The 16,442-nt window shown below is 38.3% G+C and overlaps 1 protein-coding gene across 4 annotated transcripts in view; it reads right to left on the reverse strand.

Annotated features, from left to right (window-relative positions):
* Window positions 1–16,442, reverse strand: part of LOC107096142 (non-muscle caldesmon-like) — an 83,418-nt gene that overhangs the window by 30,953 nt on the left and 36,023 nt on the right. For 3 of the 4 annotated variants that reach the window (XR_001481786.1, XM_015392655.1, XM_015392657.1), the window contains exon 2: window positions 10,960–11,045. Coding sequence is in view for 3 of the 4 variants with exons in the window: in XM_015392655.1 (XP_015248141.1) it covers window positions 10,960–11,036 (77 nt within the window). In the remaining variant the exon portion in view is untranslated. Of the gene's footprint in view, window positions 1–10,959; window positions 11,046–12,692; window positions 12,814–16,442 lie in introns of those variants that run through there. The other variant, XM_015392656.1, reaches the window with a different exon arrangement.

The raw sequence follows: 16,442 nt of genomic DNA on the forward strand, positions 1-16,442 counted from the left end.
AAATAATATATATAAAAAAAATAAAATTAAGATAAAAAAAAGTGGAAAAAGTGTTAGTTTCATATAATTATCAGATTGTTAAATGGAAAAATAATCAACAGATAAATTGCTTAGTAAAATAATCGTTACAACCACACATTTGGAGAGGCAGCATTATCATATAGCAACCTTTTATAGGGGTATTACTGTGAAGCAGAAGGAAAATTACATTTTTTTCAAATAAAATCTTAAATGTGTGGCATGCATTTCATATCCTTTGCTTTGAATTGTTTTGCAGCATTAGATTAAATATCATCCAGATAACATTTTTATTTTTACACATGTATAATTGGGATAATGTTCCTTCCATTTCAGTTACACACCACTTTGTGTTGCTCTATCACACACAATTTCAACTCTGTGACAATTTCTTAAACATTGGGAGAAAAAAAAAAATAGAACAACAGACAGCTCAAATTATGTAGCATAGTTCTATATGAGCTTTCAGAAACTACTGTCTGCAGACAAAACGTCACTATTAGAGAGCTTATTAGGGAGAAAAATGTCCAAATATTATTATTACCACAAAACATCCCAGAAATGTCAGTGAAATTTATTTGGGAAATGCCCATGGGAAAAGGCTTCTTAAACCCTCTATGGCAACAGCGGGACAGAGAGAAGAGAGGGAGGAAAGTGAGGAGAGAAGGGCTGCAGCGACCAGGAGGGAGGGCAGAGGAATTAAAGGATGGTAGCAGGAGGGAGAGATGGAGGGCGGGGGATTGGACTGGGCTGTCAGAAATGCTGACCCATTCCCACGCTGGCTTCCCTGGATTATTTCCTTTCCTACTCCGGGCTCATAGGACTAGAGTCCCCCCCCCACCCTGTGTTCCTCTGGGCCTGCTCCAAGGATACACAATGTTAGCTGATATACAGTCCCACCCAAATTGATTTCTATGCTCAGATAAATGAGATCATATAAAATTACAATAAATATGACTACCTGAAACATGGCCGTTTGTCAGGACTCTCTGGGGGGGTTCAAACTTCACATAAAAAATTTGAATTAAGAAGCCAAATCTCTGCCTATGAAATGTTTTCATCTGTCTGTATCCATCCCCATTCCTGTCAGAACCAGAAGAAGAAGCTGGACCGGGTCATGTTTAGAATGGTCTGTTCAGCCAGGGTGTGGACTGTTTGACATGGCTCATTCACAGGGGATGGGTGTTGCTTCCTCAACCCTTCCTGGTCTCTCAAGGGGAGTGACAGGAGAGGCGTAAAGAATAAAGAGGAAAGGGTAGGAATAGGTCAACAGAAAGAAAGAAAATGAAAGAAAATGACAAGAGGATGCAGAAATAGTTGAGCGTTTTCTAATTTCAAAGCTAAATCCAATGAGACCCTTCAATAACATATCGTTCTTGAATGCTACTCGATATTGCTGGAAAATGCACTGGTTATTTTTCGAGTACGTTTTGACATCTTCCATTGTTTTATGCACCGTTGTTATGCAGAATTACAATGGAATCCCTTGAATTTAAGCGATCCAACAGGTGAATCATAACAGATGCATTCTGTTAACACAAAGGACTTGTCAAAGTGGAGCCAAAAATGCATAAATCACGTCATCTAGCGACTTTTAGGACAACCAGTGGTGACTTTCCTTGCCAAAGACTTTGCAACAGCACATCCCAAACCAATCGATTGTTGTACAACCTTTAGATTCTCAATCCCTCTATAATGTTTGCCGGATTGGTTATGCACCACAATGTATGCAAACTCAGGCTTTGCACTCTTGAATCATAGGGCATTTGTGAAAATGGTAAAACCTTTTATCTTTTTACCTCTTAACTTCTTTTGACCCAATTAGCTTTGGTTAGCTGACAGTAGGGTTGCCAACCGTCCCTTGAAAAAAGGAATCATTACGCATTTAGAAATAGAAGTACCTGTCCCGTATTTAGTGGAAAAGGAACGCACTTTGTCCCGTATTTCTGCAAGAGTAAAAAAATAGTCAGTAAAAAGCTAATGGAAAATGAAGAACAAAGGCACCTTAGATACAAAACTTACGGTAAACTTGTTCCCGGGCCTTGTCCTGTGTTGTGACCAATGAGCTGACGACATATATGTAACAATCCAGAATACCCTCATCCCATTGGTTGAGTCAAGTCTTGCTCACGTAGATACAGAGTAAAATGGGGGACGAACAGAGTATTTTAAATTTATTTTAATGCTGACGCTGCTTTACTCAGCTTTACTCTGCAGCACTCAACGACAAACAACTCCTCACTGCTGTAAGAGCTTTGAGGAAATACAAGTGGAAAAAATAGGCTATCACCTAGGGTTGTCACAATAATAAACTTTTCAACTTGATACCGATACCAAGTAAAATATTTGATACTCAATACCTTTTTCGATACCACAAGGATAAAAACAAAGACTCTAAAATTCAACAGAAATATTTTCATTAATAAAAAAATACAATAAAAAAATAAAAAACAATAAGAACAATATTTTGAGGTTGTATGCTGCGCAAAAAACTTAAAAATTTTAATTAAGTGTTCCTTCCTTGGCTATGTTATGCAGACATAACAATGACACTAGCCAAACCAGTTAAAAATAATTCACAGCAGCTACACCTGTTACAAAAAAAGTCTGAAAGTGAAAAGTGCACAGAATTATTCAATCACACAGTGTTCAGTAGAGGTGAGTATTGGCATGAGTGTTGCGATTCGATACATGTCGCGATACTTGGGTCACGATACGATATTATCACAATATTGCAGTATCACTATATATTGCCATATTTTCCCCAGCTATCAAAGTCAAATGAGGAGATAAAACATCAAGTGCTGTATATTTTCATCAGAAAATATTGATTAGGTATTATTATCCATGTTGTTTGGGGTTTTCTTCCACTGTAACTGCCTCAAATACAGATTTGGTGCTGCACGCACAGTTAAAGGGCTCCACAGCGCTTTCTGCTAGAGTGGTGGTGCACAGGTAGCCCCTTTTCCCATCAATGTTTTATGTAACCATTTTTTTTATTTAGAAAATCGATACTAAGAAGTGAAAGATCAATATTATATTGGGCAGCCGAATATCACGATATATCACCAAAACGATTATTTCCCACACCCCTAGTGTTCAGAAAGTGCATTTTCCACTATCCTGCACTTTGGATGGCTGTATTAATACTTTTGAAAATGTGTATTGTATCCGGATACAACGTTTCAGTATTGATACTTTTTTGAGTATCGATACTTTTGACAACCCTACTATCGCCACATAATGTGGCATTGAGCTATTTTTCTTTTTTTTTCTGTTTTACAACTGTGGCCTTTAGTCATTGATTGCATTTAAGGCACAAATATGTTTACAAGTTTGCTGTTGCACCAAAAATGTGCACTATTTATTTATTGTTTTATATTCATTTTTACAGTTGAACTTAAGCAGGACAGGCTTACGCTTAAGATACTTATTTTATTCAGCAAAGTTTGTTATTTTGTATTAAAAGGAATTGCTGGATAATCATTTGTTTTCCACGTGTTCTCGTCACTCACAAATATGCATCTAATTCAATGCAGATTGTGTCAAATAGTAATAAAAAAAATCATTTCACACACAAAGGGGGGCTAAAAAAAACTACCACGCCAGGAGGGTAACGGCAATCGGGTCAGCTGGCTCCCACATGAGGTGTGCCTTTTTATTTTACCAGGGAGTTGGCAACCCTAGCTGGAAATGCTTGGAAATGTTAAGCTAAACTCTTTTCAAAATAGCTGCCTTTAAAACAAGTTTCAAGTATAAATGCAGCACCTTCAATAGTTTTCAGTGTACAAAAGGGACCGCTTATGTTTACTAACTGCTCAAGTTGAAATTCTACCAGACTATAGTTTATTAACTTCATCTGGCAACTTTTTATTGAATTATGAATACTTCAACACAAAGTTAGGATGGGTTTGGCCAAAACAGCATGGTTTCGGAATAGACGGAGAAAATTCCATGTCTATGAGCCCTTTGGAGACATTCCTGTCTGAGTGTGTTCCACTGAAGGAAAACATACTCCGGCACTGATGAGCAGCAATGATTGGGGGAATTGAGTGTGAGAAAGCTTTGAGGAAGAATATGCAAACGTGTGTGGCTTCATTCAATCGACCTAAAAGTAAATCAAAGCCCTCCGTTCACCTCTGTTAGAGCAACAATTTCCATACGACTAACAGAGGTTGATGTAAAACAGAACAGGGAATGCTTGGCTGCCTGTCTTCCATGGGATGCAGACAAAACATACATTTAGAATAAAAACCTTGAATGGCTCTAGTCAAGCTTTCATCACCTCTGATGTGAAACACACAGAGAAAATCTACTCCACGCAGACACTCGCCCCACACAGAGCACAACATAGTAGAGAGCAGCATGCAAACACCCAGTGACCACACTACTACTCACGCTAGATGAAAAAGCACTCTCCCACACAGACAATAGCAGTGTCCAAGCATGTAGTAAATGGAGACCTGGCCAGTAAACACATATAATCGGCAGGAATTTGGCATTCCTGCAGGCACCATTACATGGCCCCACATTCTCTCTGTACTTCTCATACATCCCCAGTTATGGTTGAAATCAAGCAGGACAACAAGATAGCGTGTGGTTCAGACTAAACTAAGAGAGGCCCAAAGCGTAAAAAGTACCCCCATTACAGATTTTTTATTTTATTTTATGTCATAATAACCTCAGTAAATACAAAATAGTTTTATTTTACATAATTATTTCTTTCATCTAGGTTAAAATGCTATAAAAACCAACATGGCCCTATTTACCATATATAGACCTCTACTCCAAACCAACTGCAATCCCTGGCTTAAAGGTATGAAAGAAGATTTTTTCAGAAATTAAATGTCCAGATTCATATAAAATGACTTAATTAATGGATGGCATTCTTGAATTTATGGTTCCCCAAACAATAAAAAATTAAAATCCACTTTGCCTACTGTCAAAAGTGGATTGGCGACAAACGTTTTGCGTACGTTCCTCCAGTACGTAGGCTCCAAGCATAACTCCTACACTGTTTGGCTAGTTGTCCGCCATTATGCCGAAGCACCAAGAAGTACTTCCACTCTAGTTTGCTGCTGCAGCTTTTCTTTCTTTGCCTATTTGTATAAACTGGAGCATCATTGCCAAAAAGAATCCTGACAAACCTAACCGGAAATGCAAGCCTTTTTACAATGTAGTCGAAGAGAGGAGAGAAAGTAGGAGAGAGGTGTCATTGAGGAGATTCTTTTCCAAGATGGCGTACCCTGAAGGAGCAAATGCGTCTGAAAATGGATGCTTTGGTCATAAAACGTCTGCTGGACAGGTAAATTACGTTTAATTCTGTAGTAAGTGCTGTATTAATTAATTTAAATAATGAAACCTCTACAGTCAAAACGTGTAAAGTGATACGTTGACAACAAAGGATATGCATTCACTTTGCTGCCTCTCTGGGTGAAATACAAAATCGCCGACGGAGGTGTTTCCAGCCTAGAGAACTTTTGCAAAGGAAGGGGCACTAATGCATGCAGACGATTCAAAAATACACAAACAGCCATCGGACGCATCTTCCACCACAGAATCCTCTGTCTTGCCTTTAATACATCTAACCATGACTGGTAATAAATCTCAATGACCTCTGGAAAATTTCAGCCCACTCAATCTTACTGAAAGGTTTTTTATATAGTCCGAATGGTGGCTATTTCAACATCAATGGCCTGTTTAAGGCTTTGTCACAGCATCCCAATTTGATTTAAGATCTCCCTTTGACCAGGCTATTCAAACCTTAATTTGTTGTTCTGTTTGCTAATGTGGAAACCCTACTGTCGAATGGAAACAATGTAGGATTGGATCCACTCCTTCAGGATTTTCCGCACAAATTGTGCATCATTATAGGAAGCTATTCAAATGAAGCCGCAGCAAAGCACACCCAGAGCATCACACTACCACCACCATGTTTGTGGTTGCTTGAATGTGTGCAATTCCCCTAATGTAAAGGTCCACTTGACAATAACTTTTTGTTGTTAGTACATAGAAAACTTTACTGAAGATGTGAAACAGATCTTTGTGTTCCTGTTTTGTGTTTTTTTTGTCTTCAGCAATTATTTCCCTGTAAATCTGATGTGCTTGAACAGAAGAAAAGAATGTGCAAATCCATAAATAATGTATAAGATTTGAAGAAACTCGGCGTTGAATTGAAGCAATGTCTGATCATGAGACTTAAGGAAAAAGCTAAATTGCTTTTTTAAAAATATATGAGATGGAAGATGAATAGTGAACATCAACAGATATTCTTAGTCACTGCAGATTTGTGTATACATATTTTAGCAACGGTGTTCGTGTTGTAGACTATGAGTAATAATATGAATGACAATGTGTGTAGAAACGTGCAAATATGCACAAACTACTGTATTTTCTCAATGATTATACTTTTGGAGTTATATGGACTTATAAGTTAAATACGAGCCAGTTGATGTTAAGGACAATAGGAAGGTGAAGGGTTATGATTACATAAGTTTAACAAATATATTTTTATATGTCATTAATTTTACATGTTTGCATGTGTTAAATTTGAATTGTTTTACTTGATTGTCTGAAGAAAATGTTCCATTGTTGGTAGTAAATGGTGATCCTGCTTTAGATGTCTTTCTGAGTCTTCAGTAAAAACCTGGATAAGTCCTTGATAAATTTATGGTTGATTTAAGCACTAGCTACTCCAATCATCACATTTTTGACTCCTGCGGTGCTTGATTTGTGCTCCAGAGCCTTATGAATTGACAATAACCACCAAACTTTTTAGATGTCAATAGCAGTTTCTCACCTGCTTTTGAAATTTTGCAGATTAAGGCCCAAACTGTGCCTTTTTTATATATAATAGCCTACTTTATGTGATCAGACAGGTACTATCTAATGTATCGATTCCTCATATCTGACTGTTATTAGATTTGGGAGTAACTAGGTATAAAATTCAGGCCAAATTTAGAGGACCTTTTCATTTCATATTTGTATTTTCTAGTAATCTTTGTTATCTCTATAGTAAAAAAAAAATCAGTCTGATTTGAAAAAAATAAAGTTCAACAGTAGAACCCAGTAAGACACACTAAAAGACTAAAAAATGTAGATTGTTTTACTTTATTGTCAGTAACACACTCACAGTAGATCCGTGTTGCCTGGTAGCTGAAGGTTTTTTGGCCACTCTGACCAAATATGAATGAACTCCAAAAACCCTTCAACAGTTTCTCTCAGTCGACCCTCTTCAGCTATTCTGTCGCCTCCTTTATTCTGCTTTTTCTGTCCAACTCGATCCTCTCTGCGTTACATAAACACTTGAAAAATGTATAAATAATTCTAGCAGTGGGTTGTGGGAAGGGGGTGGGGGGGTTTGCCGTGAAACCATTAAGCTTCACTTAAAACAGCTATTAAGAGTGCATCTGAGGAAATGAGGCATGAAAGTCTAAGAGGTTGAAATTAAAAGAGGCCCTCAAGACATTACTTTTGCATAACAGTTTAACAAAATGGCTGAAGAGAGTCTAGAATCAAGAGATCTATAATTGAAGAAGGGCTGCTGTCCTATACTGAATTCTTGCCATCTTTTTTTGGTTAACCCCTTTAGTGAGGGAGGGTAAATGTGGATCTGACTCAGAGTATTGAGTTTCTAAAAAAGTCTAACATCCACTTACTTTGATTCTTCATATCTTACCCCACTTACCCAACTAAGCTTGGGTTAAAATGTTAAACATACAATTTCCTGAAATATGCACAATCTTACAAATGCACTAGCAATTAGCATTTGACCCCGACAGCAAAAACTAAAGTAAAAACTCAACTCAATCCGCAGCTGCCATAATGGTGTAGTGCTGAATTACAGTCATCCATCTATGCTAATTTAAGCAACACTAATCTACCTTCCCACGATTTTTAGGCACTAGTAGCTCTTTCTCCCAATTGACAGACAGGATATGAGCAGAGAACTTAAGGCCAATTTATACTTCTGACGCATAGCCTCTGCAACCGTCAAATCTGCGTTATCAAACCCCCCGCACAGAGGCTCTGCAACCGTTGTCGTGCAAAATCCCGACTGCACGTCAGACGGTCGCAAACCCGAGCAGACCTCAAGCGGAAGTGCACAGACAAAAAGCAGCTATGATTGGTCATGGTATGCCTTTCCGGCTCTCTGTGTGTTCGTCCTTCTCGATTCGGTGCCGGGGCGCACCATTTTTAAAAAACTGAGCAGTAATAACAATGGATAACCACGACGAAAGGTTGATCGAGGAGTTTCTGAAGTAAAACCACTTGTACAATGCCTCAGACTTGTTGCTTTGTAAAATAAACACTGCCGCCGGCGCCGCCGAAGAAGTTCTCATGACCACCTGCCGAAGTTCTCCCGAGTTCTCGAATAGGCTCCCCCTAGCGCTTTGGCGGGAAACTGCTGTTCGTCCCTAGAAATTCCAGACCGATGTTGCAGACGCTTACCAGCAAAACGCGGTTGCAGAAGTATAATCTGCCCATTAGTAGATATATACGGCCCGGTTTGCCATTTCACTCGACACCGACAAATGTCACGTTTTTTGATAATTCCTCTGCTCACCTATGTTTAATCATGATTGTGACTAGTTGAAATACTTGCTCAATTTCTAGTAAACCACTGCTCATAAAACAAAAAATAAACAAAACCCCCCAAAACATCTCTCATGGCATTGCTTATCCATCAATGTCCTCTATGTTGGATTGTTAGCCACCATCTGAGCAAAAATTGGTTGTAAAGACATTGAAAAGACATTTACACCCAAACAATGTCTACATTTGGTTGAAAAGTGAAAGGTGAAAAGCCATAATTGTTAGATTCTTGAAAAACTTATTGCACTAAAGTGCACTAAACGGCTTGATTTTGAACAACTATATGTTGGTTATATCAAGAGTATGATGGACCGACCAGATGTAGCCTAACAAAAAAACAATGTCTGGTGTTTGGAGGGCAGGAAGTTAGTTATACAAGTGCCTTCAAGTTTACATCAATAAGGATTAAAGAGAGAGATTATAGAGAAAATGGTTATATATGAAAAAAAAGGTTCATATGACCAAAAACAAAAAAAGGCAAAGTATTAGCTAGCATTAGCATGAAAAGACTTTATAGCATTTGGCCTCAGAGGAGAAGAAACGCTGTTTCATTTTTTATTCTTAAACTGAAGTGCACTTTAAAGGTCCTACCCAGTTTGTTTTATCATGAACTGGTCGACCACACTCAAAACCAGGTGCATACGGTTTATTTAGATCTTAAATAACAAAACAAAAAAAGCAAGAAACTAAAAGTGACAGGATGAGAAGACAGGATGTCGCCAATACTGTGACAGGCCAACCTGTAGGAGCCAAGTCAAAGTGATGACTTTATCTTTATTTTAAAAGTCTTAAGCCCCCCTGAAAATGAGAAAGTCATTGTTGTTCGATGCTGTGGCGTACGTAGTGTTTACATTCAGACTGGTCTAACTAGGGAGTACCAATATGGAGGCTGGTGACTTCACAGCACCGTGTACTACGGTATTATCGTCAATGTTGCTATCAGCAATCCAGTGAATAAATAGATATCAGTGGTTGGCGCTAGCAAAGGTTAGCTTAGCATGTGCTGTGAAGCTAAACTCCTGAGATAAGAGCCAGTCCACAGTTTTTAGGAATCTGAACAACATGCGTTTCTAGCTCAAAATCGAAAATGTCTACAGTGATGATATGTAAAGACACAAAAAGGAGCATTTTTTTTTATATCAAACGTTTCAATCATTAGAATCTCAAAACAACTTACTTTAGAAAACAGCTTGTAATTTTTTTTTTTTTTTTCAGATATCGTCTAATGTGTCAAGTTATATTGTATCCGTATAGTTGATAAAATATCATTCAAAACTCCAGACACTGTATAATCTCTAAAGTTTATCAACACAATTTCCCCTCATTTAGGTTTGGACACAACAGAAATGTAAGAAGAGGGACTCTTCTTTATTAAGATGCTAGATTAGTGATTAAACTTTACTTAAATTCTAAAGAAAACCAAAAAAAAAGATACCATTATCTGTATATCTGGTGCAATGTAGAATTAATTTGAAGATGTTGCCTCAAATATGTTGCAGATTTTCAATTGCAGATAAACTAAAATGTTGAATTACATGACTGAGATCCCTCTTTACACTCTTTATAAACACTGACAATATATTCTTAATGTCATGAAAGGAATGATAAGCGAAAAACATCAAAGCATTCTAACAAATTTAACCCAGAGTCAATTTGTTTTCCATGAGAAGTGTGGGCTCTAATATAAGGTTTCTAAGCAGAAAGTGACCTTGGCCAGTTTTCTGCATCCAAATCCGACTCTTAATTCTAAAGCCATGGATGAAGAAACCCTTAGAAAAATAAAAACTGAGTCTAAACACTTTCTTGTCACACTGTATAAAGACCTCACAATAAAACTGCCTTTTAACTACCTTTTTGATTAGTCCACTTGGCGTGTTGCTGCTGAATCAATTTGCAGAAGCCAACTTTAGTTTAATCAGTTTCTTCCACTAAATAAAAAGAGGGTTCAAAAGGCCACAGTATTTGGAAGAGAAAATTGGAAACAGAGAGGCAGGGCATGATTGAACACTAAAGGTCATCACAGAGCGCATCGGATTTCTTATCAAACCTTTCTTCTTCCTGCCTGCTTTGGGGAAAGCCAATATCTGCTGAGTGATGTTTTTAAATGACCCAGCTCCTGGCTAACTCCCTCCCCTAACTTGGCGTGAGCATCAGAGGTAGTGTGCAAAGAATTAACAACCGGGGGAGTCATCACACAACACTAACTGCTCTGCACAGCTTCCACAGCCACGACAAAATAAAGAAAAAGAAACCCTAAATGAAAGCAGACTCACCGAGATCAGACACAGGTGTTCGTAGACGAAGAGATTAAATACAAAATTATAAAAAGCATAAAACGGGTCTCACCGTTCCGCCTCCAGACGCATCTCCTCCCGCTTTTGCCTCCTCAGCTCCCGGCGCCGCTCAAAGTCCAAATCCTCCATGATGGTGCCCTGAAGAGACATCAAACACAGATAGGTTCATTTTTCTGGGGAGGAAGGGAAAGCAATCATGTACAATAGTGATCTTAGCAAACATATGTAAAAAAGCTCTAATACAGTCTTGGGTGTTCTGCACCAACACAGCTGATTCCAATGGATGCATAAGTTCCTCAGTAGGCCAGATGCTGCAGGAGACTGATAATTACTCATTTATTATTTAAGAAATGCTGGAGAGACTCTCTTTAGAAGTGATATTGGACACCACTTCCTTATCATGAAAACTGATGATCATGATCTCATATGGAGGATTTATTACAAAAACAAAAAAAAAACAACCTTTTACTTTTTAGGTTTCTTTTACCATATGTTTTGGATCTTTATCCTGTAAAAAGGCCAAATGACAATGAGTCCAACAGATGCTTGATTATAATGTCCTTGCATATCAAAATAGTTTGAGGCTATGCAGTCAGATGAGGCTTCCAAACAAAAGGACGGCCCACAGCATCACAGATCTCAGGTTTCTTATTACAATAGAAATCATGTACTTTGAGTGCAAATCATTATTTCATGCCAAATCCAATTAAGGGTGTTTGACAGTAGTTCAATCCGAAATAGGTGAACAAAACTTAACTTTTGAGCTTGTGATGGTAGGAAAGAGGTCTTTTTACCATTCAAAGAACCAGTTACAATGAAAATTATTTTGTTTTGCTGCAGTGCGATATTAAAATTAGGAAATTTTGACCTCCTTATGGTGCATGTGTGGGAAGATAACACTTCATGTTCATTTATCCCTTTTTATTGTTCCAGTTATCTTCAATGTTGCTTTTTTTTGTCTTCAATTTTAAGAGTAGCTAAGTGAAAAAACAGCCATATGATTCTTAAAATAAATGCAAACTACAAACATCCCACATTTAAAGAATTATGGAAAAAAACACCACTACTTACATCCTAAATCAATAATTTCTATAAATGCCCCCACCCCGCTGAATACCTGTTATTAAACTATAGGCTGATTTTTTTTTTTCCCCTGCAAAATTTAAGGGAGATTAAGCTTCTGCAATAAAAGATGAAAGCGTTTTAAGCCTTTTTACACATAATAACCAGTGTTGCTTCCCCTTCACACAGACATCAGTCAAACGGCAGCTCATATAGAGCCTGCTTCTGATGTTTAAAAACTACGCTGGACTTAAACAGCATGACGCGCAACTTTAATTGCCACCTTTCTCGATGGGGTTATAATTTTGCACACACAGCTCCGATTAGTCATCAACAAGCTGAGGATTTAAAGCTTTAAAAAAAAATGTTGGAAAGCATCCAAACTAGCCTTAAAAAAAAAAAAAAGAGAGCGGTAGGCTGAAGCTAAGGCAGGATGTTAATATCATCAGCTTGGAGTAAATCTAAGGAGAAAAAAACAACTTGGTACACGACTGGCTGTGAGGCCGGAGACCACCCAGGAGCTGCTGAGGCTTCCTTCATAAATCTATGATTCGTGCAAAAAAGAAGAAAAAAAAGACTCTACTGCACACCGATTGAAACGAAGCATGTAATGTAAGCTGTGGATTCACGCATATTCCAATAAAGTAAAGCTATAAAGTGCAAACACGGCTAAGAAGAAGATTTTTTAAAAACATTTCAATGATAAAAAGAACAGCGTCATACCTTTAATTAGCCTCCAAAGTATTTTTTTCCCCCCGTTAAACCATATCGGTTACTCTTAATTGGTTTGTCCGAGCAAAGCCTCAGAGTAACAACAGCAGTGGTCTCCCAAAGCTGGCCTCATTCGACAGAAAATGCTTGCATCTCTCTCCCTTCCCTGCTAGTTGTCCCTCCCTCCTCCTTTCCCCCTTTCTGCCTTTCTGTCCCCCATCTCTGCTTCAAAACTTTTCCTGTGTTGTTTAGAGACGTGTCAGAGCTTGGCTAAACTTTGTTTTCCCTCGTAGCTTCCTGTATGCAATAAGTTATGCATCCCCCCCCTCCCCTCCAATAGACATTGCCACCCAGGTATATATTATGCAAACAAGAATGTGGGAGAGGCATTGCACAGTTTGTGCTTGCACATACATGCATATTAATGAGCAGAAACAGACGTGTTTGTAAAAACACCTGCAAACTCTCACCCTCCTCACTGCATCTTCAACCTCTCTCATATGAGCCCTTACAGTAAACAAAACACAGGCCTCTGTGTGCAATTATACTCCAAAAGTGATCAGGTTCTTAAGAGACACTCGGAGGAAGAAATCTATGTTAAGCTTTACATTTATTGTCATTTGTGCAAACGAGGGCGTTGGGAAACGGCCAGTCACACAACTGCAATTAAGACAATAACCAAAACCTGGTGAGACCTCCAAACATTGTTCTTATCACACGCTTTCCCACAAGCAGCAGCAATGAGGGGGTGTAACTTATTAGCAATGCAAGCACGCAAAGCATCCATAGCCTATTGTTACACATAATGCTTGATTTATACAGCTAAAAGGCATGCATTTTTGTTCAATGCACACAATTTCACAAAATGACTTAATGGCATGTCATCTGTCAACCCTTGGATGGAAATTAAAGATCACAGTTTGGATTACAGTTTGCGTTTCTAATGAGCAATAAACACGAGGAAAGCAATAAAGCTTTTTAAAATGCATTCTGTTTTTATTGTTAGGCTATATCCATGTCTTATGCTCAGTTATTAAAGCCAGTGATTGTGGGTTTGCGGTTATTTTCTTCCTCATCTAAAAGTGCTCCTGCTTTAGCACTTCAGTGTTTAGCCGTCTCTCTTTTCTAAACAATTAAATAAAAACATGGTTGCTATTAACTTTGTGCAATCATTCCTGTTTTATCTTCACAAGAGGGTACACAAGGCCAAGTGCTTCTGTGACTCTTATCATTTTCATTAACTTTGTTGCTTTTGTCCAAAGAAAGTAAAGCAACTTTGTGCTTTAATGTTTAGCGGTGTCTTTGCTGGACAAATCAAAGACATTGCTCTCATAAACTTCTTATATATAGTTTTTTTTTTTTTTTTTGTATAGAAGGTACACCTGGTCCTTTCTACATAAATTCCACTCTCTTCCTTTTATTTCCAAAGAAGATACTTCTGCTCATTTGAAACAGTGTTTAACTGAGTCTCTATCAGGGAAGATGAATTTTTTAGAACCATCAGCTGTTGTGACGTTATATTTTCTACATCATAGAAGGTAATGCTATTGTGTTTAGCTGTGTCCCTTTCATCTTACAAAAATGATTAATAAAACCTTTGATGGCAAATTGTGTCTTTTTTTAAATGATATCCATCCCTAACTTAATGCTTCAATGTTTAGCTGTGTCTCTTTAACAGAGGAAATAATGATAAACTGCTTTCTTGCATTCACCTTTCCAAAGCAGTTGATGGAAAGAATGTTGCCAGTCATCATTTGAGCTCTTTCTCTATAGACATGACTCTTCTCTGCCCTCTTAAACCCGCAATTAGTACAAAAACTGGCTGCTAGTACAGAGCCTGCTTCAGCTAGAGGTTTTATACTGATAACAGGGAGTTGTTTTTCTCCACTTTCACCAGAGGTGGTTAATCCAGGCCCAAAGAATTAAAAGCTTGTAACTGCATTGGTTTCCACCTTGCATTTCCAGCTCCACAACACAGACTGGAGGCTAATCCTCTGGTTAAGTAAAGAGCACCAAATTTCACCATGCTTTTACAAGACTGCACAAAAATCTCAGCTTGATTTGATCAATTGGGTTTTATTTCATTAGCTACAAAACTTGACTGCCTCTCATGTTTAAAACTGAATTTCACTCCGTGATATGATTAAATCTTTCCATGCAATTAGATTTTTACTAATATGCAGCTTTCTAAACCTTCTTGTCTTTTAAAGTCTTATATTGTTAAATCTGCACTTAAATAGTGTTATAAAATAATAGAGTTAAAATGTAATTAAAATGCAAAGCAAATGACTATTCCTTTCTCCAAGCTTAATCACCTGAGCCCTCAGAGAAAGGGCCTTTAGTGCAACCTAGAGGTGTAACTGTGGTGTGCACAGAAGGGACCACCCACACATTGCAAAAGCTAACAAAGCCAGGAGAGAGGAGAAATGTTCCATAAAGTTCAGCAAGCCAGGGTAAACATTTTGTCACATTTTTAACCTGCCTGAGCCTGTCAGCTGCAAAACATCTCCCTTCACTGTGTCCATTTATTCCTGTTTATCTCCATCCATCCACTCCCACCACTCTTTCTTAGCCTTTCCTCATCTGGGCCAATGCCTTCCATACTGGGAATAATGACACATTCACCAGTCAAATTACTACCTGTCGAGACTGCCAGACCCTGGCACACAGCTCTCTGTCTAAGTGCCAGTCTCTTGAAAGCCCTTTAAACCCAGGCTGATATGATCCTCACAGCCTCTGGGATTACGTACCGTATAATAACTCCACCCACTGACAAAACCCCTGGAGTTGAAACAATAGAACCCCGTTGACCGAACGAGGCACCAAACAAAAGGATATATTTATTTTCGGGTTCTGCTGAAATGCTTCCAGCATTGCAAACCTTTCTATCACAGGAGAGGAATTGCTATTGGCTCACAATCTTTGCACAAACAAATTAATCTTCAGGGTAGAGTCATGAAGCTATGTGAGGAATGTTATTTCAACTTTGATTATAAAAGATAGACTTAAGAGACTCCATATTTCTTATTTCATGTGCCAGTTAGAGTTCCTCTTCTTTGTGCATAAAAGCTTTGGTTAATTAAAATGGGGTTAAATTGAGACAAAGCAGATGAGCAAAAAAAACAAACAGTACTCCTATTTATGGGATTCCAAGCTATGTGATCAGTAGATAAAAAGAACAGTAACATATTTTATGACTGTATCAACAATTTAGCTCTTTGTGACATTATCTAATAGCATATATATATTAGGGGTGGAACGGTTCACAAAATCCACGGTTCGGTTCAGTTCACGGTTTCGTGGTCACGGTTTTTGTTAGCCTGACATGTTGTTAGCATAAACAAAACGTGTTGCACAAAGCTTGCACACTGTTTTTATCCACAACTTTCTTTCCGCCGTCATCGTAGGTCACTCCAAATGCAAAGCGGTCCCATACAGCAGACCTATAAAGTGCTGCTGGCATGTCTTCCAACTCCTGTTCTTTCCCACTCGCCATACCCACACAAAACTTCACAACAACTGATTTTTTTCTGCTACATCCGGCTACACTGCTTCTCTTCTTCTTCTTCTTGTTTACTACTGGTGGTTGGCTTTGGTTGCAGTACCGCCACCTTCTGCTCTGGAGTGTAATCGCTTTGCCTATGAGAAAAAGGAGCAGCGCATGAACCGAACCCAACACAATAATCGAACCAAGACAGTCGAACCGAACGGTTCGGACGGTTTTCATAAACCGTTCCATCCCTGGTTAAATACAGACGTAAA

Source organism: Cyprinodon variegatus, unplaced genomic scaffold (genome assembly GCF_000732505.1).
Source record: "Cyprinodon variegatus isolate N-32 unplaced genomic scaffold, C_variegatus-1.0 Scaffold601, whole genome shotgun sequence".
Classification (NCBI taxonomy): Eukaryota; Metazoa; Chordata; class Actinopteri; order Cyprinodontiformes; family Cyprinodontidae; genus Cyprinodon; species Cyprinodon variegatus.